The sequence below is a fragment of the Typopeltis vanoorti genome, chromosome 5 (assembly GCF_054136105.1).
Source record: "Typopeltis vanoorti isolate ZY-2024b chromosome 5, IOZ_Tvanoo_1.0, whole genome shotgun sequence".
In the NCBI taxonomy this organism is placed as follows: Eukaryota; Metazoa; Arthropoda; class Arachnida; order Uropygi; family Thelyphonidae; genus Typopeltis; species Typopeltis vanoorti.
This window is the reverse complement of record NC_143553.1, coordinates 107,040,135-107,067,366: the sequence shown is the minus strand read 5'-3', so window position 1 is coordinate 107,067,366 and position 27,232 is coordinate 107,040,135. Positions and strand designations below refer to the sequence as shown.

At 38.1% G+C, this 27,232-nt stretch overlaps 1 protein-coding gene across 5 annotated transcripts in view; it reads left to right on the top strand.

The window, feature by feature from the left end:
- Positions 1 to 27,232, top strand: part of LOC150106709 (sodium- and chloride-dependent glycine transporter 2-like) — a 626,004-nt gene that overhangs the window by 10,521 nt on the left and 588,251 nt on the right. For all 5 annotated transcript variants that reach the window (XM_090393293.1, XM_090393295.1, XM_090393296.1 and 2 more), the window contains exon 2: positions 15,274 to 15,408. In XM_090393293.1, the coding sequence (XP_090249419.1) occupies positions 15,276 to 15,408 (133 nt within the window). In that variant the 5' untranslated portion in view covers positions 15,274 to 15,275. The remainder of the gene's footprint in view (positions 1 to 15,273; positions 15,409 to 27,232) is intronic.

The following is a 27,232-nucleotide window of genomic DNA, read 5'->3' as shown; positions in this document are numbered from 1 at the left end:
TTGTAGCAACTTGAATAGGTAAAGTTGATAAGGCTCTATATTACTAAAACCTTGGTATGGATTGAGTATTCGGAAAGCGCGATAGTGATGTCCACCGCTTGGTCAGTTTTGGAATTGTGGTGCGTTTATTATATTATGTGTCTTAAATATCATGCAATTTTTGATTCAGTGCTCTTGCCAAAACAGTACAAAGTCCTGTAGCAGTGCCAGTAAGACTACAACTGCATGCTAAGCATGTTTTTTTATTATTATTATTAGATACTTCACATTGATAGTCATGGAAAAACAGCTAAATGAGACAATATTCGAGGAGGTATATAAAGAATTTATAAGACTAGGTGAACTACTTAACAACAATTGGCTGGGAAAAGTGAAACTTTACGACACGTTTCCCCCGGAAAGTGTCACAGACGTTATCGCAGAAGGTCAGTCAGATTCAGTGCCTTCTACTCCTTCAGACTTTGTAGAAGTGCGAGCACGCAAAAAGCGAAGAACAACAAAAGAACCGCACAATGACAATAATGAAATGGAACAGGATTCTCAGGGTTCGGATGCCGCTATTTCTCCCAAAGAAAAGGTGCCTCCGATCATCCTTAGAGAAAAGCAGAAGTGGGCAGCTTTAAGATCCACAATGTCCAATCTCCACATTGGCTTCATTAAGGCCAAAAACATGGATGAAGGCATAAAGATCCAGCCAGCAACAGTGACAGATTATAGACGGTTGATCAAAGAACTGGACGACAGTGGCATCCAGTATCATACCTTTGCGCTCAGTTCCGAAAAAAACTTAAAAGTGGTCCTTCGTGGTGTCTATGAAGACATTGACACATCAGAAATAGCTGCTGACCTGAATTTTCAGGATCTGCCTCCAGTCGGGAACCTCCAAAAATAGAGACACCCACAAGCAAACAAGAAGTTATGCTGATGTGACCCGTGCAAATAGGCCAATACCGGAACAAAATCAACCAACAGCACCTAAAAATCTAACAGTTGTTAATTACGGCCTCACTAGCAAACATGCTACAAAATTCAGCCTATCAAACCCTACTGAAACCTCCACTAAAAGATTTCTTCGTGAAACGCAGGTCATCCTCGCAGCTCTCATAAATGAATAGTAACAAACTCATTCCAGCATCTCTTCAGATAGTTGCTTGGAACGCAAATTGCCTCAAAAACAAAATTCTTGAACTCCGAGAGTTCACATATTGGCATCAACCAGATGTTATATTAATCAGTGAAACTCATTTAAAACCCTCAGACAATCCTACAATAAGGGGCTATCACCTATACAGAAATGACAGACTACTCTACAGAGGCGGCGGCACTGCCATCTTCATTAAAAACTACATTAAGCACCACTCTGTGAGCAATCCTCCAACCTTGAGATCACAGGCGTGGAAGTAGTCACCAGCTCCACTGGCAAACTGAAAATCTACTCAGTTTACAACCCTCCCCAAAAATCTCTACTTCACTCTGACCTAAATGCCATCTTATGCATCAGAGAACCCACCATTGTTGCCGGGGGTCTGAATTCCAAGCACTGCATGGAATTGCACAACCACAAACAAGAATGGTTGCATCCTTTCCAATTACTTAGGATCAAACAACGCTGTTGTGGCAGGCCCCACCGAACCAACTCATCTCAGTACGTTCGGCACTGCTGACATCCTGGATATAGCTATCCTGCAGGATATTAAACTTCTGTACAGCATCAAATCTATGGATGAACTATCATCCGATCACAATCCAATTCTACTACAGCTGGGAAATCAAGAATACCTGATTCACTGTGTCCTCCTCACTCCTACATTGCATGGGAAAGACTGTCAACAGCACTCAAGGATTATATTGGACCTGTTCCTCACATACGCACAAAAGAAGTAGAAACTGCTGTTACAAATCTCACACAACAACAAATTAATTCCGCTATAAAGGTAGCTACCTCCTACAAATCTGCCCGCAAGCCAGATCGTTTGCCTGAAGACATCATGAACCTGATCAGAGACAAAAAGAGAGCTAGGAAAAGATTCCGTAACATGCGTGCACCACAAGATAAAAACAGCTCTAAATAGGATAAACGGGGCAGTTAGAGATGCACTTAAAACTCATAGAAACCAAATTTGGGATAAAAAGTTATCCTCTGTCTCATCCTATTGATCACCCTATCTGGGTGTTACTAAGAAACATCAGAAATAAAAACAGTCCCCCCCCCCCCATAATCTCAAACCAGGGCTTAGTTCACACAGATGTAGATAGGCAGAAGCCATACTAAAGACTAGAGGAGCTGTGCAAACCATCTTATAACAACTTAGATTTCAATCACTTGTACAAAATCCACAGACAGGTCAGCACGCTTTAAATCTCCCAGATACCAGCGCTGACCATATTGCACCCACATCACCTGTTGAATTATATGATATTATTAAAAAACTTATCTCAAAACAGGGTGGTGAAGCTGCTGCCTCGGAAAGCTGTAGTGCACCTGACCACTATAATAAATGCAATCTTAAGATTTCACTATTTTCCTTCCACCTGGAAACTGGCTGATGTAATTCCTATTCATAAGCCAGCAAAGACCCACACCTACCGCAAAATTATCGTCCAATCAGTCTTATCTCTAATCTGGGTAAGGTTGCGGAGAAGGTCATCCTCTCACGACTCCAAACCTCAGTAAATGACCTAAACATCATTCCTAAAGAACAGTTTGGTTTTCGGCAACACCATAGTACTACTCAGCAAATCTACAGAATTGTCAAATACATCACCACCACTACAACTGGCGCCAGTGTACGGGAGCTGTTTTCCTAGACCTATCCAAAGCATTTGATAAAATCTGGCATTTTGGTCTCTTGCACAAACTTATCTTAGCCGGTAGCTCACTAAAAATGGTTCATCTAATCCATTCATATCTTCAGAATAGATCAATGCAAGTTAAAATCAACAATTCTACATCGTCCCAGCGCCATATCTTTGCTGGAGTGCCGCTGGGATTTCTACTGGCTCCATTGCTGTTTTCTATATATATATATGTCAAACGTCCTGCACAATCCGATGACTTCCATTTTGGCCCTGTATGCGGATGATACGGCAATACTAACCAGATCTTTCAGACTCCATTTCATTAACAGAAAGCTTCAAGAAAACCTTCTGAAGCTGGAGGGCTGGTTCTCCAAGTGGAGACTGGAAGTCAACCCCTTGAAAAGCTCAGCCGTTCTTTTCTCAAAAAGGCCAATGTCTCCTGCAGGAGATGTTACTATTCAATACTAAAATTCCCTGGCAGACAGAAACAAATTACCTGGGTGTAATTCTCGACAAAAAGCTATCTTTCAACCAACACATCAAGTCTGCGTGCGCAGAGGCATCTAAAGTCACAGCTCAGATCTATCCGCTAATTAACAGAAATGGCAAGCTCAGTAACAGAATCAAATTGCAACTATACCAGATGACGATTCGTCTGATAATCACCTATGCCTCTCCGGCCTGGAGCCACACCTCTAATGCTAACATTATCAAAATACAGCGAATGCAGAACAAGTGCTTGAGAATGATTCTGAACGCCCCGTGGTATGCTAGAAACAATCAACTCCATAGAGACACAAATATTCCCTACATTTTCTCTTTTCTACAATCCTTAACATCCAAGATTTTCCTAAAGACGTCCACACATCCCAACGATTTGGTTCAGCAAGCTGCAATCCAACGAACATATTCAAATATAGAAGACCAAAAGCTATATTAGCCTCCTATAGCGGTGCATAATCTCCATGCCCATTCAGGGCGAGCAAATTGCTCATAAATTTTACCCTCACTGTAACCACAACAGATAGCGGGGAATATGAAAAGCATCTTGCTTCATCCCTAAAGACATAAATGTCAATTGTCAACCTTGGTATTTAGGGTCTAGCTACTCACTGAGGAGACCTCAAAAAAGGTTGAAACCGGTCTGGGTAGTGACCCACCCATAATATATTGCAGCATACATCTTCTAGTGAGATGTGCTTTACATTATGGGAAATACTAAGAATAGTGATCAGAGCTTTACCCACCTTTACAATACGTTACCCTGGTGTACCACCTTTAGACTTGAACTATGTTTCAGGCGCAAACTTAACTGTTTGCTTACTTGGGATTAGGAGTTAAATAACCAAGCTTATAAAATTACTTGGTAACCCTAACATACAGTATCCCCAAGTTAAAAAATTAATTACATACATATATATAATATGTGCATGTGACCTCATACGCGTATAAATGTAGCTAGAATTGAAGCGCGGACTCCAATTCGAACTTAACTGTAGTTTTTTTGATAGCTCTGTTGTTAGAGGGTAATGTTTCTATCGGTCTTTTTTGTAATATATCTTTGTACTTTGATACCTGACGAAGTTGGCTTACCAACGAAACTAGTTGTGTCCATATTAATTATTCTTAATCCATATTTTTATTAATTATCTCGGTGGTTTAAGTCATTAAAATTATTGAATATGTTCATAGACCGAGTCAATCTGCATACAAATAAATAAATAAAAAAATACAAATAAAATAATATATATATATAATTCAAGAGTTCAGAATTCAAGTTTCCATTTTTTCTGATATTCTGATGAAACCGTTCACACCGTTATCCTCACACACCAAGGCTATCATAAAAGAAGTCCAGGTGATAATGAAAGAAAGAAATCATCAGTGAACAAGCAGTCATGCTGCAATTACTGAAGCAATCCTACAGGGCATACTTTCCACAAGCGCATAGGATAGCGATCAATGGGGACCATTCTTCCTTTAGACATATAATGAGGTCCTGGACTGTTGTGGGGCACCCATGCTTTGATCTCACCCAACGCTCCAGTTCATCACATAGATGTTTAGTTAGGATTGAGATCAAGGCTTTGTGGAGACCAGTTAAGTGTGATCACGTTCATTTACATAATCGACGCAGTTACAGCAGCAGCAGCCTTATGACTGTATGACACAGTGCATTGTCTTTGCTGAAAGCGACAATGCTTAGTTCCGTAGAAATGCTACAAAGTAGGTAGCATTACATTGTCCAGAATGTTCAGATACCTCTCGAAGTTCCATGTTCATGGCACCACAAACAGAGATCCAAGGCCTAACCAGGAAAAATAGGACCATTACCATCACACTGATTCCTCCGAAAATTGGGGTTACTTACTCTGGTAAGAGACATTCACGGCATCCGTCACACCTACTCCTGTCCATCTGTTCGGTGTGTGTGTGTGTGTGTGTGTGTGTGGCGGGGGGAATAGCGTAATTCGTCGCTCCATAACACAGCTCTCCAAGCTTCGACGTCTCACTTTACACACTTCTGTACCACTGAACACAATGGTGCATGTTAGTTGAGCATATTGTGGGCTTGCATATTGCTGTCCTGCCGTAAAAATTGATATTTGTGAGCCTCGGTTCTGAATATATTTGTGTAGATTCGTGTTACGGTCGATGCCCAGAACTACCGATTCAACGTGTGGGCCAATTAATGGCGTTTTTTTACATATAATGGGAGTATTATATATGGAAGTATAATACTGTATATACGGAAGTGGCTCGTCCATAACACTGCACTTCAATCTCAGTATGGTATCACTGGTTGTTGATCTGGGATGGCTCAATTTGTCAACAATTTGCCGAACAGATAGGCCTTCAACATAGCATCCTATCACAACTTCTCTTTCAAACTTCGACAGTTCCCTTCTCAGAGCCCCTTCACCCGGACACAGTTGCACTGACTTGGGAACATCATATTTCCCCAATTTATACCGGCTACAAACATGAATCGTTGCATGGCACGATGCATCCTCCCCATGGAGGTGGGGGAAATGTCCGTTGACTTCTTTCCAAGCAGTGTATGTGTGTCCTAGTTGCCAGAAAGTGTTGCTATTCATTTATTAGCACCTAGATGTTTACTCTAAGTATCATGGCTGGATATTAATAAAAACTTTTTCTCTGCCTTTTAACTCCCCCCCCCCCCTCCTTAAGGGTTCCACAACCAACTTTCGCAGAGAGAGAAAGAGAGAGAGAGAGAGAGAGAGAGCAGGAAAAAAAAATGGAAATGCTATAAAATTCGTGTTGCATCAGTGTTCCCTTATAGCATCTCTACGAAGTATCTGACATATTTTCCCTTCTGTCTGTTGTAAGCACTATATATTTTCCATACATAAATCGATGGGGGAAAAATACAACATGATTTCTGTTGCATATATACCTTAAGGTGGTGAAATATGTAACAGATATGCTTTACCAAAAGTGCCAAAAATGGCAAGTTTCGTAATTTTTCACCTTTGACGATTCAGGATCGTAATTCTGCTGATACAGAACTCACACAGAAGTGGAAAGGTTTTTCTCTCTGTCTCAGGCTGAGAACAATCGCATTAACAGACATAAATATACTGGTCTCATGGCGGGATCCAAGATACATTGGAAAAAAATACGGGACACTTATGACTGAGGGTGAAAGTTTAGTATGCGCATCCATCACATATGACAGTCTTGCAAAATGATTCTAACTTTCACTCCGTACACTCCACTTTATCTGTCTTTCCCAATTTAGTAGATTTTTTTAAAAACGGAAATTGAGTTTTTAAAGCGTCTGTATAATCACACTTCCTTTTTGTCATTTTCAACGTTCAACAGGGCCACAGGAGAATTGAAAAAACCATACATTTTAACAGCAGCCATACAGTAATTAAAACTCTACAAGCATCAACCTGTTTCTCTTGGAGATGGTTGATGGACTGAGTCCTTGACTCTTCATCCCTTCATCTGTATTTTAGTTTGTGGGTGATGGGATTGTTGTGGGTAATTTACCCGCTCATTGTAAGCGTTGTAGGCTGTATCAGCTTTCTCTTACAATGGAGGATTTCGGTCTTTTATGCTTGAAGTGATCTGAGGGTTTGTAGTCTGTGGCTTGTCGAATTAGCTGATTTCGGTGATTACCTGTGATTGTGAAGAATTTCTCTTCAATGCCTTCATGTAGGTCTTGATATCTGGAAGATTGGCTTTTTGGTGTAATTGCAGGTTTCTGATTAACCAAGGGTCATTAAATGCCATTCTAAGTATTTGTTCTGGATCGTCTGTAATCTGTTGATGTTTCTTTTAGCTGTGTGTCCCTAGGTTGGAGAGGCGTATGTCAGCTGCGGTCTGATCACCGACTTGTAGAGAAGAATCTTGTTGCTTATGCTTAGGAAGCTGTTCCTATTCAAAAGTGGATATAGCTGTGGTCTGACCAGTGGCGACTGGTGAAAATTTTAAGTGGGGGTGCTGCATATACAAAATAAAAAATGATTAGGAAAATTCTTTTTTCTTTTCCTAATCAGTAATCAGTTTATTTATAAATAAATTTACATGTTAAAAACTTGCATTATTAAAAATATTTCACCCTCACCACGAACAAACACCAATAATAAAAGATTCGTATTTCACAGAAATAACGCCCGCAAACATACGATATACTGCTCGTTTGCGCAGTGTCGGAATAACTTGTAAGGTGCAATCACAAGCGCAAACGAATATCGTCGAGATGGCTGCATTTGGCCAAACGCGATAATTCTGACTGCGTTAGATCGCAGTGTATTCCTTTTGTGTAACGATAATTGAAAAATATAATTCTTTTCATATTTTCAACAGTGACACTCGTCATTATACAGCCTTGTATATATAATAAATAAATATATGTTATTTTAACAAAATAAAATAAGATTTGAAAAAATAATTCACCCTCACCACGAACACGCACCGATAATAAAATTTTCGTATCTCACAGAAATAACGCTCGCAAGCATACGACACATTACTCATTTGAGCTGTATCGGATTGACTTGACGTGCAATCACAAGCGCAAACGAATATTGGCGAGACTGGCTACGATTGGTCGAACTTGATAATATCGACACCGCGTTAGATTGCAGTGTATTTGTTTCGTAATCTTAAGCGTTAATCGAACACTTCCAATTATTAACTATTCAGTCAATGTCAAAACATAAGCTAACCTTTAACATGCTATATTGCATTTATATAATTACTAATATTAATATCACTATTATTATGAGACTCCAGGGAATCCTTAGACTCATCGAAGGAGGCCCTAAACATCATGTCCACACAACTATTCGACATTCTCACAGTATCTATCGTACCTTGCCTTGAACTCATTCACTGTCATAGCACAACAGACTCTGGCAGCTTATTCCACTCATTTACCACTCTAAAAGTAAAGAACCCGGCTCTGACATCCTTGCTAACCATACTCTTGGCCAGTTTCCACTGATGTCCCCCTAGTTCTCCCACCACCAGTCCTGATCTTAAAAATATCCTCTGAATTAATCCTATAGAAACCCTTCAGCAATTCGAATGTCTCAATCATATCTCCCCTTTTCCCTATCAACCAATTTCTGCAACCCACATATCTTCAACCTGTTCTCATAAGGTTCATTCCATAGATCTGCTATCATCTTCGTCACTCGCCTCTGGATCCTCTCCACCTCCTCCCCCATCAAGAAGAAACCTAGGGGACCAAATCGGGGCACAGTAGTCGAGAAGGGGTCTTATCAAGGCTCGGTACAGAGGAACAATAACTTGCTCGTCTCTGCTTGTCAACGTATTTTTCAGCAGCCAAGTGATTTGATGAGCTGATTTAGCCACTTTTGCACTGTGCCACCCCCTAAACTTAATCTCCCTATTCACCAACACTCCCAAGTCCCTGGCCTCATCAATCCCCTGGAATACAGTTCCACCAATGTGGTATGCTGCTGCTAATCTTTTGACCCCCAAAATGCATAACTTTACATTATGTCACATTAAATCGACATCCATTCTCCTTAGCCCAGAACTCCAATCTATCCAAATCATCCTGCAAAATTTTGACAAGGTCTGGATTCACTATTGCCCTACCCAACTTTGCATCATCAGCGAACAAATGAACCATTACTCTTAGATTCTTCCCTATATCGTTAATGAACAAATTAAACAGCAGTGGTCCAAGAACAGAACCCTGCAGCACACCACTAGTCACAGGCCGTCTTTTGGATTCTACTCCTGAATAAACTACTCTCTGATATCTCTCCATCAACCATCCACCTATCCATCTCACCAACCCTATATCCATTCCCATATGTTGCAGGTTATGGATTAGAATTTCATGTGGTATCCTGTCAAAGGCCTTAGCCAGGTCCAGCAGTATCACTCTAAACCCATTACCCTTATCCAGTTCAGCCGTCACTGTGTTATAAAACTTGAGCAAGTTACTGAGGCATGATCTACCCTTCACAAAGCCATGCTGTCCCCCATACAGTATCTCATTTCATCAATCCATTCCTGTATTTTTCCCTTGACTACTTTCTCCGGGATCTTGACAAGCGCGTAAATGCGATAATGGTGTAAGCATTGCTATTATTTATGAACACAAACAAAATTTACATTTTATTTTTTCCTTGGGGATTCTGCAGTGTCGCAGTGCTTATGTATGGGCCGCCACTGGGTCTGACTAGCTTTAGTGGTGACACTATCTGTGTATGTGTGTGTGTGTGTGTGTGTGTGTGTCTTGAAATTTAGGCGTTTATCAAGATAATCTCCCAGAACCGAATACAAACATTTGTATGTTTGTATTCGGTTCTGCTTTACGTCTGGTGAAAAGTACTGCAGAGGTTTTTCCTGGGTTGATTGCGATACGCCACTTGGTGTACCAGCCCTCCAATTCATTGACTGCTGTCTGCAGTTTGTTTGTGGCCAGATGTGGACGGAGGGATCTGGCTATTATGATTGTGCCATCAGCATATAGAGCGGTGATAGATGGGGACAATTTGGGGAGATCTGCCATGTATATTTAGAAGAATAGGGGAGATAGTAGAGTGCCTTGAGGGACTCCAGCCGTGATTCTCCTCTCTGTGGATCTGATCACGTTGAGTTTTATTTTAAATTTTCTGTTATTTAGGTAGGATTTGATGAGTAGAATTAGTGGTAATGAAATCCCAAGTTGGTGTTGCTTAAAAATTAGCCATAATGCCACACTCTGTCAAATGCCTGAGTGATGTCCAGGAAGACTGTGCCAGAGTGTTGGTGCCATTCATACCCTTGGGTGATATATTCGACGATTCTGTAAATTTGTAGCGTTGTGGAGTGATATTTCCTAAATCCGAATTGCCCTCGTCTTGAATAACATGGTTGGTATCTACTGCCTCTTGAACCCGTGTGAGTATTGCCCGTTCGGCTATCTTACCTACGCATGACAGAAGGCTGATCGATCTGCAATTATCAGGAAACTGTATTTTTCCCAGGTTTTGGAATTAGGAAAACGTCAGCAAGTTTCCAGCGCTCTGAGAAATAATTCAGCCGAAGGATAGTATTAATGATGGCTATCAGATGCATAACCACTTTGCAGGAAAGCAGCTTGAGCGCTTTGTTTGTTATTCCATCCGGACCCGGAGCCTTTTTGTCACTAAGTTTTCTTATGATCTCATATTTTTGTTGGTGACACAGGTTTGTTGTTGGATAGTAATGAGGCGTTTTGAGTTATTTTACGCACTTGGGTGTGGATTTTTCTTATGAAGTTTATATCTCTATTCATGTAATTGGGGCTGCATTGTTTGTCTAAGCTATCTGCAAATGCTTCTGCTCTTTCCTCGTCATTGTAGGCAACACTATATTCACCTTGGATTGGAGGAAGTGTGAAACGCTTCGAACGGAGTGATCTCATCATTCTCCATATCGACCGATCCTCTGTGTTTAATTGGTGAATTTTGTTATTCCAGAGTTGGTTATGGTGATCCTTTTTGGCACACCGAACCTGGTTTGTTGCTCTATTAACTGCTTGTTTATCCGCTGGGTCCATTGTTCTCTGATATTGTCTTCTTAATCTGTTTTTCTCTTGGATTTTCATCCTCTGGGAGTTTATTTGATGGTGTATATTTGGTTATATTTGTTACCTGTGTTGTCGCTGTCAGTAGTTGTTTTTCAAGAGTTTTCACTGCTTTTTCTATATCTTCGGTGGATGATATATGCGGTATTGGGCCAAGGTTTTGCTGGAAGGCTGAGGGAAGTTGTTTCCAATTTATAAATGTGGTGGTGTTTTCCGTTAAATCTTGTATGGTGCTTAGTTGTAATATGATGGGGTTGTGATCAGAACTTAAGTTTGACTTCTTGTATTTGATAACTGTGGGCTATGTTTTTTAATATAGCTATATATCTAGTACATCAGGACGTCTGGTTGCTCCGTAGTGTGTGGGTTCAGTGGGTCCTATCACTGTGGTATCACTGAAGTGATATAGGAGTTGAGTATTCTTCCTTTAATATTTGAGTTTCTGCTGTTCCAGGTTGAATGTTTGGCATTAAAATCTCCGGCTATAATCACTGCTCTGCCTGTATTTAGTATCACATCTAAGTCAGATTCAAGGAGTTTTTTTATTTGTGGGATTGTACAGTAGGCTGCATATATCCTGATGCTGCTTGTGTGTTTTCCATATGTATTACTATTCCTGTAGTTTCTATGTGTTCTGTTTGGGGTTCGGCTATTGAATTATGTTTTATGTTTCTTTTGACAAAGATGGCGGTGCCTCCACTTCTGGCATAAGATCTGTCTGTACAGTAAGTGCTATAACTGTTAATTCTGATCCTCTCGCTTGGACGAAGATGTGACTCATTTATGAGAATGATGTCTGCTTGGGTTTCTGCTGCAAACGCCTGTAATTTGTTTGATAGACCGTTAGCATTTCAGCTAACAATCTGTAGCGATTGCGGCTTTCTTTTGGCCTTATCCATTAAGGATTTCGACAAGGAGTGACTGTGTGTTCCTTAAGATGATATTCTTGGCTCCTTGAGTTGGGTTGGTTTGTCGGAGTTCAGCAAGCATTTCACCTATGTGACATGCTATGCTCAGTAGGATAGGTTTGTTGGTTTGCCGTGACTGGTTTGATTTTGAGTCTTTTAGGAATGTTTATCTTGTATCGAGATATAATACGATCTTTCATCCGTTGTGGAGACTGGTTTGATGGGAGGACATGCGTTCTTGTATATGATTGCTGGTTTTGAGTTGTGTGTCTTTTGGTTTTGAGGAAATGCTGTGCAGCCTATATTTTGCAAGGTTTGGGCCTCCACAATTTCCACACTTTGCTGGATGTGAGCGGGGTTTTTCGCATTCATTTGTTGGGTGTTTTTCACCACATTTCACGCAACGAAATTCAGCTTTTCAGCATCGTTGTGCGTGCCCAAATTTTTGGCATCTGTGACATTGCGTTGTAGTTGATTTATTTCTTAATGACTCTACTTTTATGATTAGATCACAGATGGTCTGGAGATTGTATATATGTTTTTGGTCTTTACTTATTTCCACTAGAATTAGGGGGTAGGGTGTTTTATCAGCTTTCCACATTCGGCTGACTTTAATTGGGCTAAATCCCTTAAACTGGAGATCTGCTGTGACTTCTTCTCTCTGTATTGTTCCAGTTACACCTCTTAATACCACTTTTAGATTCTTCTCACTGTTGAGTGCAAATGTGTAGTATTGCAGGTTGTCGTCGTCTAGGAATTTGGTTATTTTTATGTAATCTGATGACGTTTTTGGCTGTATAAGTATTCCTTCTGTGTTTGTAGCTTTCGTGAAGGTGATAGCTGAAGATTTCATTGTGGATGTAACGGATGCCCAGTGCTCTTTGGCCCTTAGGACAACTAGGGGTACCCTTTCTTAGACAATGACAACCTGCCGTACTACACATTTGCACTCAACAGTGAGAAGAATCTAAAAGTGGTATTAAGAGGTGTAACTGGAACAATACAGAGAGAGAGAAGAAGTCACAGCAGATACATTCCCACCTACAGCATTCACAGAAGACAGCATGGATGATTTAAATGATGTAAGTATGCTGATTCAATCAGAATTAGGACACGCCATAAATCTAGAGAAGATACTGCATCCCTAGATAGCACTCAGTAGTTTTTGGAAACCAATACAGAATTCCAAATAGTCAAAAAGAAAAGGAAAATCTCCTCTACAGCTGACGTACCCAAAACAGCGGAGACAGAACCGAACAGCTTTACTTTCCATGGCCAGTTGTAGCCCAATACTTTTCCTAATCTTAGAAATCTCTGTATACCTCTTCGAATATGGTTTCATTTAGAGATTTTGTCATATTTGATAAGAGGTAATAATCTTGTTAGAATAAAGTTACAGAAGTGGATCCTAGAACCTAATATAAATATCCTGGAGATCAAATCGATCTACCAGCATAGGAAGCAAAAATTTGCACTTAAAGTTTTCTGAATAACAGTACTTACCGAAAACGTCTTTAATGATGAGATCTAAGCTAAAATTAACTCCGTAAATTATTCTCCTAAACTTAACGACTACAAAACTAATTCATTTTCAACACTCAACTCGGTTTGCTTAGTACGTGCCATTACTTCACTATCTCCCCTCAAAAGCAGAACTCATGGGCCAAGCGGACCGTTCCATGCTATTTAAAGCTGAGCCAATATCACTGCACACGCCAAAATGTCAATGCAGATGCGCACTGTTCTAACAAACTTATCATTGTTGCAGTGTTGCCATCACTCGCCTTGAGAAAATAACATGTCCACAGTTCCCTGTAATGGCGGAGAGCGATGTTTATAATAGAATAGAAATTGTAACTCATCGATTTTGTTATTCAGTCTTGAACTCTAAAATACAGAACAACAAGCTGTCCCGAAGAGTTTTCTCGGGAGAACGGGATGCATTAGCCAAAAACGGGACGATCCCGTGTTTTAAGGGACGTCTGGGATCCTTACTCATGGCCATAGTTGCTTCGGCAGTAATTTCAAACAACAGTTGATGCAAATGCTGGGTTAGACTTCTCAATAAAAGGCTAGTAGAATTCATAAAGGTTGTTATAAGCAAGAGAGAAATTTCGCATTTATGGAAGTAAATTATCAGGCACCTTATTTTTATCCTTTGTTTTAGCAAAAATATTAATTTGAAGTAGTTATGAGCCTCCATAGCTCAGTCAGTATAGACGAAGCCCTTTGGTCAGAAATACTTGGGTTCGATTCCTGTCAGTGACGTGAGGACGAAAATCTCGAGTTTTCGGAGAAACTCTGGTTTTTCGTCTCTCAGAATAGGCAAACCGGTCTCGTGAACACATGCTGCTACAGTCAGGCTCGGCGACAGGTCGGTTGGAGGTTTTACTAACAAAGTTGCAGCAATGTAACATGCGGACCCTGCATTAGAAATGGGATAAACGCGCAGAGGAAGATGACGATTAATTTGAAGTGGTTCAATTTCAAACACATTTTCCTGCTGCATGCAAATTTTTGTTGAAACTCACTTCATTGCATTGGGTTTGAACTCCTAATGTTACCATATGCTTTACCAGTTCAAAAAGTTCATCTATCTGCGGTGTACTGCAATATGAGAGTCTGCTTTTACAATATACGAAATGTTTTTCTCGGACTTACTTCACGATGTTTAGTGATCAATGATTTTGTGTTTCTTGAACTGGAAGTTGAAGTCAGTGCTGTACTAACCTTACTGGTAGATTTCACATATTTGAGTTCTGTAATTTCTCACATGTTTGTAGTTGCACTGAGGGGTGTATAACTGGATGCACACATTTCTACTGGGGGATTTACTAAAATAAAGAGCCAAAAGGATTTAGTTCGACGATGCAAAATTATATAAATCAAGTGGATATTAAATCCAGCATATTAAATATTAAATCCACTTATTTCAAAGCCGAATGTAGAAACTATGAAAGTTTTATTATTATTATTATTATTATTATTATTCGTGACACCTCCAAGGAGTCCGAAGATTGGCCAAAGAGTTTACGGGAATACATTCGCCGGCAGTTACGAGTTGCCCTAGTGCGGGCCATATAGAAGACATGATCACTCTGCCCAAGCATCCATATATTCGCCTTCTATTGGTCCATTTTGAAAACGCGAATATATGGACACTTGGGCAAAGCAATCATGCCTTCTACATGGTCCGAGCTAGGGCAACGCGTAAATGCCGGTGAGTGTATTCCCGTAAGCCCTCTGGTTAAATTTCGTTGGAAACTTTCATAGTTTTTACATTCATCTTTTAAATAATGTTGGATTTAATATCACTTGATTCATGTAATTCTACTATGAGTTTTTTTTCCCATCCAAAGAGCATTAAAAAACTCAAAAAAAAAAAAAAGTTTTGTTGTTCAATATATCAATATTCAACAACATAAATCTGTTACCTACTTGTAATTTATGTGTAATTATGCTATAATTGATGTTTTTACATTGTCTTTTTTTCTGCTTTAGCAATGAATAAAGAAAACATTATTGATCGTGGTAATTGGAGAAGGCGGTTTGATTTCATTCTAATAAGCACTGGTGCGGCAGTCGGTTTAGGCAATGTTTGGAGATTTCCTTATCTTTGCTATAAGAATGGAGGAGGTAGTATCGATATTCCTTACCACCAGTGGCGTAGCTAGGGGGGTGCTGAGGCGAGGTCCTCCCGGGTAGGCACTTTGAACTTTTTCGAACTTTTGCAGTTAATTCTAAAATACAGTCTCGAGAACTCAGTTCCAAATATTGTAATACTACTGCGAATTTTCATCACAATTGCTGTAAGTGTTGCTAGTTGTGAGAGGAGTTTTTATAAATAAAATTTGATTAAGAATGATCTACATTACTATGAAATAGACTTCGTCAATATCATCGACGATTTTACCAACAGAAAAGCAAGAAAAATAACATTTTAGAATGTCGAAATTAAAATTTTACTTCAAAAATAAACATAGTGTTTTAATTTATTTCCCTGTACGTCGTTTTGACTTTTGTAGTATTTTTGGTGTGTATTGAGAGGGGCAACAAACTCAGGGACCGCCTGAGGTGAACAGCTCTAGCTACGCCACTGCTTATCAATGTTAAATAAATTTTGAAATTATATCATGCACACAGTTTTACATAATGTATAAAGCAATGTTTTTTTTTAAATTATTGCCATTTGTTTCTTTGTTTCTTTAAAACGAACATAACCAATCTCAGGAATGATTATTAAAATATTATGAAAGTGCATTGAAGTAGGTTAAAATGTTTGGAAAAAAAGTTTGGTTCTTTTTTGCAGTGACAGTAAAAAAAAAAATTACTTTGCAAATAACCTGTTGCATATAATCTGCTTAATATCCTGTTACATAAAAGTACACTAGTTACTCTCTGACCAGAAATAAATACGAAACCCTCGGCTATGCCAAGAAGAGTCAACTCATGTTGAAGGGGAGAAAGAAATAAGGCGATTTAAAAATTCCTTACCAACACATGAAATCACATGCTTTGTATGTAAATTTTCAAACTGTTTTACAAACAAAATAGTTACCACTTTAAAAACTAGAATTTTCATAAAAGAAAAACTAATTGTGTGATATATAAGGATAAACATTCATTCAATACACCTATTATCAGAATGGATTTGCCTTATTATATTTGAAGTTTTGAAGGGTTTCACATCTGTGGGCACACATTATCTTTGCATTAGGAATCTCCCCCCCCCCCACCAATTTATATATTCGCTGTGATTACGAAATACCATTTGATATCACCATCATGTGCAGCCACCATAAATGGGAACACCTATCCTCTGTATGTAATTAGTAAATGTACAGAGGAGGTAATGAATTTGCCAGTAATGAAGAAACAAGGCAACTAAGCCATTCTGACCATGGGAAGATAGTTGGAGAAGGGAGGACAAGTGCCAGTATTTTGGAAACAGCCACACTTGTTGGTTTCAATCAATGACACATGGCTGATTGATGAATAGACATCCAGAAGAAAGGTTCACATCAATCAGCCATGTGTCATTGATCCTAGAGGTGAGTTTCAGATGTCGCAACTGGTATCTCAGCAACAGTCACACACTCACCCACCTGTGCAACAGTGGGACAGCTCAAACCATTTCCACATGCACTGTACCTTGCTTTGCCTGGGGTTCCACAGCCAGAGACCAATATGGGTACCCATGATGATGGCCAGGCAATGCAAACAATGCCTCACATGAGCCAAGAAATGTTGGCAATGGTCCCTTGGCAGATGAAAGTGATCTGGAGTGATGATTCTTGTTTCCTGCTGCACTATGCTGATTGCATGGTTTGCATTTGGCATAAAGAGCATGAAGCCCTGTTCCCTGGTTGCACAGTTGGGGTTTAACAGGCTGGTAGAGATGGTTTTATTGTCAGGGAAGCTTTATCTTGCATGCCCTAGGTCTGTTGGTTATCATCCCACAAACTGAATGTTGAATGCTACAGAGACCTGTTGGCCAACCATCTCCATCCATGTCTGTAGGAGGTCTACCCTGACCACAGTGCTATCTTTCAATAGGACAGCACACCTTGTCATCAGGCTTATACAACTATTTAGGGTTAGAGGAACACGATAATGAATTTGCTACATTGCTTTGACCCCTAAATTTTCTTGGCTGTAATCCAATTAAACATCTGGGATATGCTAGAATGGGGTATGAGAACTCCTGATCATCCTCCACAGAATGAGTGTGAACTGATGTAGTTGCTGCAGTGGACATCGGTCAAGTTATACATGGAGGATGTTTGACTCTTTGTACAATCATGGCTCACATACGCTAGGTACAGATTCCACAAGGTGTCAAACATCATCCATGCATAACTCGACCTATGTCCACTGCAGCAACTACATCCGTTCACACTCGTTCTGTGGAAGACGATTAGGTTGGTGTTCCTAATGCCAAGCTAACTCAATGTAGAATATTGATATATCAGTTTTCTTCTAATTATATATATCTAAGTTGAAATGTATGAAAATGTAAACTCTTTTAAGATTATTCTTGATGCCAAAGCAAATGATTATATGTGTTAAAATTACATTAACTGAATGTATTCTACTCCAGGTTTGTTTTACCAAAGGCCGAAAAGTTCTAGAAATATTCATCGTATCCTAGATGAGATTGCAACCAATATCTTTTCAATATACTTATGCAACTATCATGCTTGGAGCATTTCTTATATTATATATAATGCCGTAACTATTACAATGGCCTGTGGATGTGGCATTTGCATCATTAGTGTAGTCCATACAAAAAATGCCTTTCTGATTTTGAATTTGGTTGCCGACTATAGGAATTTTTTCTAACCTTTTCTTCGACCAGTTCTTGAGTTAGTCGATCTCAGGAACATACAAAAAATGCCTTTCTGATTTTGAATTTGGTTGCCAACTATAGGAATTTTTTCTAACCTTTTCTTCGACCAGTTCTTGAGTTAGTCAATCTCAGGAACAGGCAAGCAGATTTTTTCTCCAGTAAACTCAAGAAAATTGACCTGGAATGCATACTATTTCAGACAATTAATATACTGTATTAGGTTAGCAAAAACATGATGGCGACACCTGTCTTTGCTCTTTTCGCTGGATGTTGTTTACAATTAGGGATAGTCTTGGGCCAGCAATCTCTAATTAGTTACTAGTGGAGGTTGAACTTTGACCTCAGTCTCCAAAAGCAAGACAGGACTACAATAAACCATTCACAGATTTATTTTATTTTAATTCTGTTATTACAGCCATCTACCTACATAAGAAAATCTGGTAGAAAAGCCCAGGCATTATTATGCCAGAGAGTGGCATACACTGTTCATAGAATATTTGGTGTGTAATGATTGCACAATAAATAAGAAATAATAAGAGGCTTCATAGTTTAGGCTCCTCCTGAGACTCTTCACACAATGGCAAAGCAGTGAGCAAATTTTCAGAATTTATCTTTGTTCAGTTGCGTTTATTGGTGGTCTGAGCATCATCAAATCAGACCTTAGAGAAAAAATAGATAAAAAAAAATATATAAAATTAATAAAAATAGAAAAGTCCTTAGCCCGTTCAGGGTGATGTATATTTACAACCTTCGTTCAGTTGCGTTTATTGATGGTCTGAGCATCATGAAATCAGATCTTAGAGAAAAAATAGATAAAAAAATATATATAAAATTAATAAAAATATAAAAGTCCTTAGCCCATTCAGGGTGATGTATATTTACAACCTTTCATTGATGAAAGTCACCTGAATTAAAATAAACTTTCTTACATGCCGATCACCCAGAAATCCATTTGAGATCTCCATAGCTTTAGTTTGTGAATTCTTGGGAGAACACTTACTTTGCTTGTTTAATTTCATTCTTTGGATACTTGATAAATGATCTTGAAGGATTTTTGAGAATTTTGAAGGAATATGCTAGGCAGTTGGCATCTGTCTTGACATATTTGTTTAATATGAGTTTTGCACTGGCTCAAGTTTCAAAGGAGTGGAAGGGAGGCAAGATTGTACCACTTCATAAGGGAGGTGACAGAACTCGAGCATCAGATTATAGGCCTATCTGTGTGTCATTTGTTGTGGTTAAAGTGTTGTAGAGGCTGGTGAGAATCAATATCTAGAATTGGGTGACAACAGTAGTATTATCTTTGATGGACAGCATGGATTTGCAAAAGGGAGGTCATGTTTTAAATAATCTACCTACCTATTACAATAAGGTGGCGGCTTCATTAGACAAAGCTGATGGATACATAGTAGTACACTTAGATTTTGTAAAGGTTTGATAGATTACTGGATGATAAGTTGATAGTAAAACTACAGATAGGGATGGGTATTAGACTAGTGCATAGGATCAGCAATTGACTATCTGATACATAACTGCAAGTTGTGTGTAGGGGAGCAATATCGCAGAAGAGGAAAGTAACTAGTGGTGGGCCAGAGTGTGTTTTAAGGCCATTGCTGTTTAATATATATATTAATGATAATGGAGAAGATTTGAATGGAGATATTCAGTTGTTTGCAGATGATGGAAAGTTGGGAAGAACTATGAAGAGTACAGCAAATTTTGTGGTTTTATAAGAAGACTTGAATAGATTGAGTGAAAGGGCAGGAGTAATGATCCAGTTCAGCGTTGAAGTTTTAAAATTTGGGAAACAACGATTTATGCTTGGTGAGGATATATTATTAGAGATGAAGGAAATAAGAGATATCTTGGGGTGATAGCGGATAAGGATCCAAAATTTAGAGGACACATTGCCAAAATTATGAGGACAACACAATGAATTCTGGGAATGATGCAGAGGACACTGACTTGTAGAAATAAGGAAATTCTTGTTCCATTGTGTAAAGCTCCAATTAGGCCATGCATGAACCACTGTGCACAGATTTGGTCACCCTTTATTCAAAAGAATGAAGTGATGTTGGAAAAGGTCCAGAGGTGACTGACTAACGTAGTTTCTGATCTCTGGAATGTTGAATATGAGGAAAGGTTGAGAAGATGCAATTTATAGAGTCTAGTGGATGGGAGGAAGAGGGGTGATATGATAATGTACAAGGTAGTAAGAGTTGTTATAGGATCAATGTTAATGAGGTTTTTCATAAAATGGTGGGAAATCAGGGGAGAACAATAGGTCATCCATTGAAGCTGTATGAGTAAGGGGGGGACAAGGGAGTGAGAAGCAGGTTTTTTGCATGCAGAGCGAGAATGATTGGAATGCCTTGCATGAGAGTGTGGTGTCTGCAGAGAATTTGAATGTATTTAAGGTGTGGTATGATGAGCTGTGTGTATGACAACAGGACCTCCTAGATGAGCCTTTGGCTCCATGGGATCTTAAGGTAATAATAATAATAATCATCTGTAGTCGGTAAATGCCTGTATTTCTGATATTATTTTTATTTATTTATTTAAAAATAAACATCCTTGCCTTCTGCCTATAGGGAATAAAAGCAGTTAGCTGAGTTTTTTTTATTTTTATTTTTGCATGGTATTTCTTTATTAAATCTATTTTGTCCAGGGCTTGCTCTACTGGCAGGGCAACACAAGCATTTGTGCACGGTAGCAAATTTTTCCTACACTATACGAGAAATAAATCATAAAAAATTAATTTATTCCTTCTCTGTTCAAACTAGACCTCAGGATGTCGTTAGTTAAATTTTTACATAATAAAACATCATTGTACTGTATAATTTTTTAAAAATCATAATCATTTAAAATAATGTAGTATTATGTTGCATTTAATATCGCACTGTCAGTGTTAATATCAGTCGGTCTGCATGGTTAGCCTAGTGAATGTGCTTTGCAACCATATGCCTGGGAAGGAGTGTCCAAGGTTCAATTCCTGTTGATGACATGAGGAGCTTAAGGATCTTTCTCATCCATAGCCATGTTAGCCAGTCTTGGGTGTGGACAGCAGGGTTTCCCCCCAATTTATCTGGGGTTTTTGATCCTTCAAGCAGGCAAACTAGCCCCATGAACACTCAGGCTATAGTCAAAAATACATCCCCCCCACCCCGTAGTGGTAGGCTCTGCAAAAGGTCGTTGGGGATTGTACTAACAAAAGTCTCATCAATATAACACGCAGACCCTGCATTGGAAGCAGGATAAACATGCAGAGGAAGAAGAAGTGTTAATATCAGTTGACATGACAATAGCTGGACTCCTATCTTGCATTTATTTCCGATTCCATTTGTTAGCCATGAGTTGACCTTGACCTGAGGTTAAAATACGTGCATATTTATCAAAATTGCTTAATGAAAGTACAGGAACATATTCTTAATGAATATAGAATTACAGAATGAATTTATGATTATATAAAATTTCAGAATGATTGAATTAATTTGAAATTTTGTACGATGTGACAATGGTCATTATTCTGTCTTCCATGTAGGATTTCTGTTGTTTATTATTTATAAGCGAGCATATGACCAGTCTGCAGTGCAGTGTTAGCATTAATGTGATGACTGTGTCTTTTCATGATTTACATTGGGATGAGCCCAGGGAATGCAGCTGGTCCTGAAGTAATCTTCAACGATACTTTAAATGCAGATGCAGTCTTTTCCCAAGCGTCTTTCAAAACTAATACTTATTAAAACGAATATATGAAAGCAAGAAAAGTTTCATTTTAAACAGTAGGTTTACATCTTAACAGATGAAAATGTAAATTAACTTATGTTAAGACATGACCCATGTTCTAAAATCTAAAAAAAGATATATTTACCATAGTTATGTGTTTGTGATTTAGCAGTTTTTCATTCTACAAGACATGATGAGCATTACTTACATGTAGTTAATAGTAATACCTGTATATTATTTTCTTTCTTTCTTTCAACCCTTTAACAGTGTTTGATGAGTATACTCGTAATTTTTTAGAAATTACCACTTTTTAGGTAATGACGAGTATACTCATCTTATGAAAAAATAAATTACCCCTTGCGACAAAAATTAATATTTTAGTAAAAATTTTTAAAAAAAATTCTCTTATTATTATAAAGGAATCTAATGATCAGTGATTTTTTGCATTTTTTATGAAATTAATGTTGTATGCGAAGCAAATAAAATGCCATTGCACACAATTAAAATAATTTCTCGTGCAAAGAGGGTCTAATTTTCCTCAGAAAGGAATGAAAACTTTTTAAAAAAGATTACATACTCCTAATTTGTAGTGCTTTTTAGCAAGTCGAATCCGATTTTTTATAAACTATGATCATACCGGAAATTTTTATATTTTTTTCTATATTCGTGGATTTTTCATGGTTTTAAAAAAAACAATATTTTCTAGGTTGTGTTGATAATATTTGTGATATTAATGAATTTCGGAGCAATAAAATTATTGATTTTTCAAAAAAAACTAACTTTTAATAATTGCCATTTTGTTATATTTGTTATAATTTAATTAAAATTTATAGCAGGTGTATTTACCGTGCGTTTGACGAGTATACTCATCTTCGCTTGATTTTAATTATCCATGCAGATGCACATTTTCAGAACAAAATTCCACAGTTAAAGGGTTAATTGTCTCTCTCTTTCTGTAAAAAAATATAGTTTATGATCATTTTTCATTAACTTATGAATTTTCATTAGCTAATGCTAGTATTTAGAATTTACGATCAGACACATTGAATCCTGACTTAATGTCATGGTTTTTAAGATGTCATTAAAATAATTTTTTTAGGGGGAAGGGGCAGCAAAATATGCTAGTGCACGGGGAAGCAAAATTCCTAGGGGTCTGCCCTGATTAAGTCTCTAGTTAACTAATTTTTATGCAATTTTTCTCTTTGAGTGTTCCATTTTTAACACTTTTTTTATATAGCTCCTGCTCACTGAAAGCTTTTCTGTTAAGCTGTAGTACTTTGGTTGGGGTACAGATTTTTTTTTTTATTTTTTAAATTAATTTATTTTATATATTTTTGGTATTTTTATTTATTTTTTACATAATTCGGAAACTCTACTCTAGAGACCAAATATGGAACTTTTTCAGGCCTCTTTAGGTCTCCAGCACATGGGAGATGGTCTCACACTGGGCAATGAAATACATCGCCTGCTTAAGACAGTCACAAACATCCATACCCACAGTGGGATTTAAACCCACAACCTCTTGATTGGAGAGCAGATATGCTAACATTTCAGCTAATCAGTCCGACATTAATTGGAAAACATACTTTCTAAAAATTATTTAAATTAAGGGGATATTTAATCCCACATTATTTCAGAGCCGAATAAGAAACTCTAAGATAGAAATCAAATCAAAGAGTTTTATGCCGAATATAACAAACTATAAAAGTTCGGTGAGTCCAAGCGTAAGCAAATACCTAGGTGGTGCAATACTGGGCAACTCGTAGCAAAGGTGGCTAAAGCTAGGATCGCTATTCTTAGTATTTACCCTAATGTAAAACACATCCCCTAGGAGATGTATGTTGTTTTACATTAAGGGAGATAGGTCACTACCCAGACCAGTTTCAACCTTTGTCGAGGTCTCATCAGTGAGTTGGTAGACCAAATAATACCAAGACTGTAGCAATAATAGCTCTGATACTTTATAGTCCGAGTTGTCAAAAGGTGCACAGATAAATTAATGAAATAAAGAGCCAAAAGGCTTCACTTCGGCGATGTAAAAATTATTTAAATTAAGGGGGATACCTAATCCCCAATTATTTCAGAGCCAAATACATTGCCGAAGTGAAGCTCTTTATTTCATTAATTTATCTGTGCACCTTTTTGACAACTCATACTGTAAAGTATTAGAGCTATTATCGCTACAATCTTGGTATTATTTGGTCTACCTACTCACTGATGAGACCTCAATAAAGGTTGAAACTGGTCTAGGTAGTGACCTATCTCCCTTAATGTAAAACAACCAAATTGACACTTTTATTTGACACTTTTCAACTCTCTCTCTTTTTCACACACACATGCTTGCACATTATTTTAATGTGCATATTAAAATAAATGAAGTATTATTACAGTATTGTCTTTATTATGTGGGTATAGACATTCACAAGTATATACAAATTATACTGAGATAGATTACGACATTGGTCCCTTGCAAAAATTAATATTTCATCTGATTTCTTATATACTATTCTCCAGTTATAATAACAATAATAATAATAATCAGCTAAAATCAGCTGATGCCTTTTATTCTCATATAGGGCGTAGGCGAGGCCTTTTATACCCTATCTAGCTTTTAGAGCCTGAGTGGACAGTTCAAGATAGCTGGCCCATGTCTTTCACTGATTATAGCAGCCACTGATGAAGAGGCTGGCAAACAAGTGCTGCCATCTCTTGGTACCTAACCCTAACAAGATATGTCACTGTCTGAAATAATGTGGGTACTACAGTCAATTTTCTTGAGTTCACGGGATGAAAACCCTGAGTTTCCGGGAGGAAAAACCCACTTTCCCTTGCCAGAGATCGACTAACTCAGAAACCGGTTGAAGAAAGGCTTAGAAAATAATTCCTCCAGGCAGTGACAAGACTTTAACTTAAGTCAAACTTTGAGCGATCAAGCACAGAGGACGCAAGCGCCACTTCCACTGAGCTATATATATTAAAAAAAATTTAATGACTTGAACCGAGGTTCTAGTCATTAAAATTCTAGTCATGAAGTGTAATTAAAAACTTTAATTACACTTGACTTCTCTTATCATATATATATATATATATATATATATATATATATATATATAGAGAGAGAGAGAGAGAGAGAGAGAGAGAGAGAGAGAGAGAAAAAGAGAGATTTTCGGCCCACTACCCCCTTGACTCCATAAATTCATTGTCAGTGCCCCCCTTCCTTACCTGACCCCATCCTACATTCAGAAAAGCGATTCACACAACCTAAAAGGAACGGTAATAACATTTTTAAAACAAATTATTAATTTACAATTTACATTTATTTTAGATCCAAAAAAAACATTTAACTTTAATAGCAACTTTACAATAGAATCTAATAAAACATTATATTATAATGCTATTCTCCATGTCTTAAATCTCTATGTTTAGTTATCTGGAGTATATTTCTTTGTTTCGAAAGAAGTTGCATGACCACACTAAAACCACGTTCCACCAAATATGATGTTGGAAATGCAACAAGGAGCTTCTTAACCACTCCCCACAGTGAAGGATAGCGAGCAGTGATCTCTTTCTGCAACTAAAAACTCTTGATAAGATTTCTTAAATTTTGGCTTCAGCTCAAAGTCATTTTGTAGCTCAATTAGTTCTTGCTCCATGGCTCCCACTACCTCAGTATTGGAAAATGGATTTATTACCCAATCTGGAACTTCCAACATAAGTAGATCCTTAAATCGCTCAGTCATATCTTCATGAGCATATTCAAATGGTCACAGTAAACTTGCAGATCATCAGTTTGCACCCTACCCTTTCCATCTAACTCGGACAGGCTGGGAAATTGGTAGAGCTCATGACGGCCTAGGTTTCACTTCAACAGATTTAAATTTAAATTAAATGTTGAGATAGAAGATTTGGTGTCGATAGAAGATTAGATTGATATCATTGCCTTGCAGCTGGAAATTAATTTCATTAAATTTTGCAAATATATCTGATAAATAAGCAACATCATGCCTGATAGCTTTGAGATCATCACTGAGCAAAGTCTTTTTGTCTTCAAAAAACTCTACAATGGTATGAAAAATATCATAAAACCTTCTCAAACAATTGCCTATTGACAGCCAATGAACTTCAGTATGAAGCAGCAAATATTCAAAATGTTCATCATTTTATCACAGAGCTCTCATAAAAAGTCTATCATTGAGAGCATGGGCTTTAATGTTATTCACTGCAGTAAAGACAGTGTGTAGTGAGTTGTGCAAGCGATCGCTGAAGTTTTTTTTTTGCAACCAGATGTTGGCAATGAATGACACAATGAATGGAAAATATATTTGGTACTGCTTTTTTCAAGTAGGTGACAAACCCATTGTAGCTACCTGTCATTGATAGTGCTCTATAACTTGCACAAGAAAGTATGTTAGTAAGTGGGATTTCCTTATCTTTGAAAAACTGCTCAACAACACAAAAACTAACTCCACCCTTTAGCGTACGTATCTAGTAGCTTTGCAAATAACAACTCTTGAACCAAACTTTCTTACTTTACAAAGCTCACATAAGCTAAAATCAAATATTCGTTGCCTGGTAAAGTTGACTTGTCCAGTTGTAATGCAAAGTCTGTTGTCCTTAACACGTTCGCTTAACACTTCAGCATAGTCTGTTCCCGTACGCCGAGCAATTTCACTTCAAGGTCAGTACGGTAATCTCGTTGCCGGCGGTCAGCGTCATATGAGTATACTCGTAGTTGGCTTGTGCAGAGCATATACCATCTATGAGAATACACAGTTTTGATGCTAGCTCCATAAGCCAAGCATTTTCACTTCTTCAAGGTCAGTACGGTAATCTCAATGCCGGTGGTAAGCGTCATACGAGTTTACTCGTAGCTGGCTTGTGTAGCTGGTTATCCAACTACGAGTATACTCGTAGTTGGCTGCAAACGTGTTAATATGCAGCATAATGTTTCTTCAACATTAGCAGCCATTTCATCTACTCACCTGTGCACAGAATTGTTAATGAGAGGAATCATCTTAATTATGTCATATGGTGACTTATGTAAAACAGTACTCAAAACCTCGCTAACAGCTGACAGGATGAGTTCCTCACCAATCGTGTGATTTTCCAGACTTTGCGATCAACAATGAAATGACGTACGATGCACGCAAAAAATTGGTGTTTTGTTGTGAAGTATTGCAAACATGCTTGAAACTGTTGGTTGCTTTTGAAATTTGTCTCGGAGAGAGTGAAAGAAAGTTAAATTCTTATTTGCCTTGTCAGGATGTACCTTGTTCAAATGGTCAATTATTCTGGAAGACTTCATGGCCTCATTAGAGAAGACCCTTTCACATAATAGGTACATTGGCAGCTGCTAGTTTGTTGGTGCTGATATACATCCACATT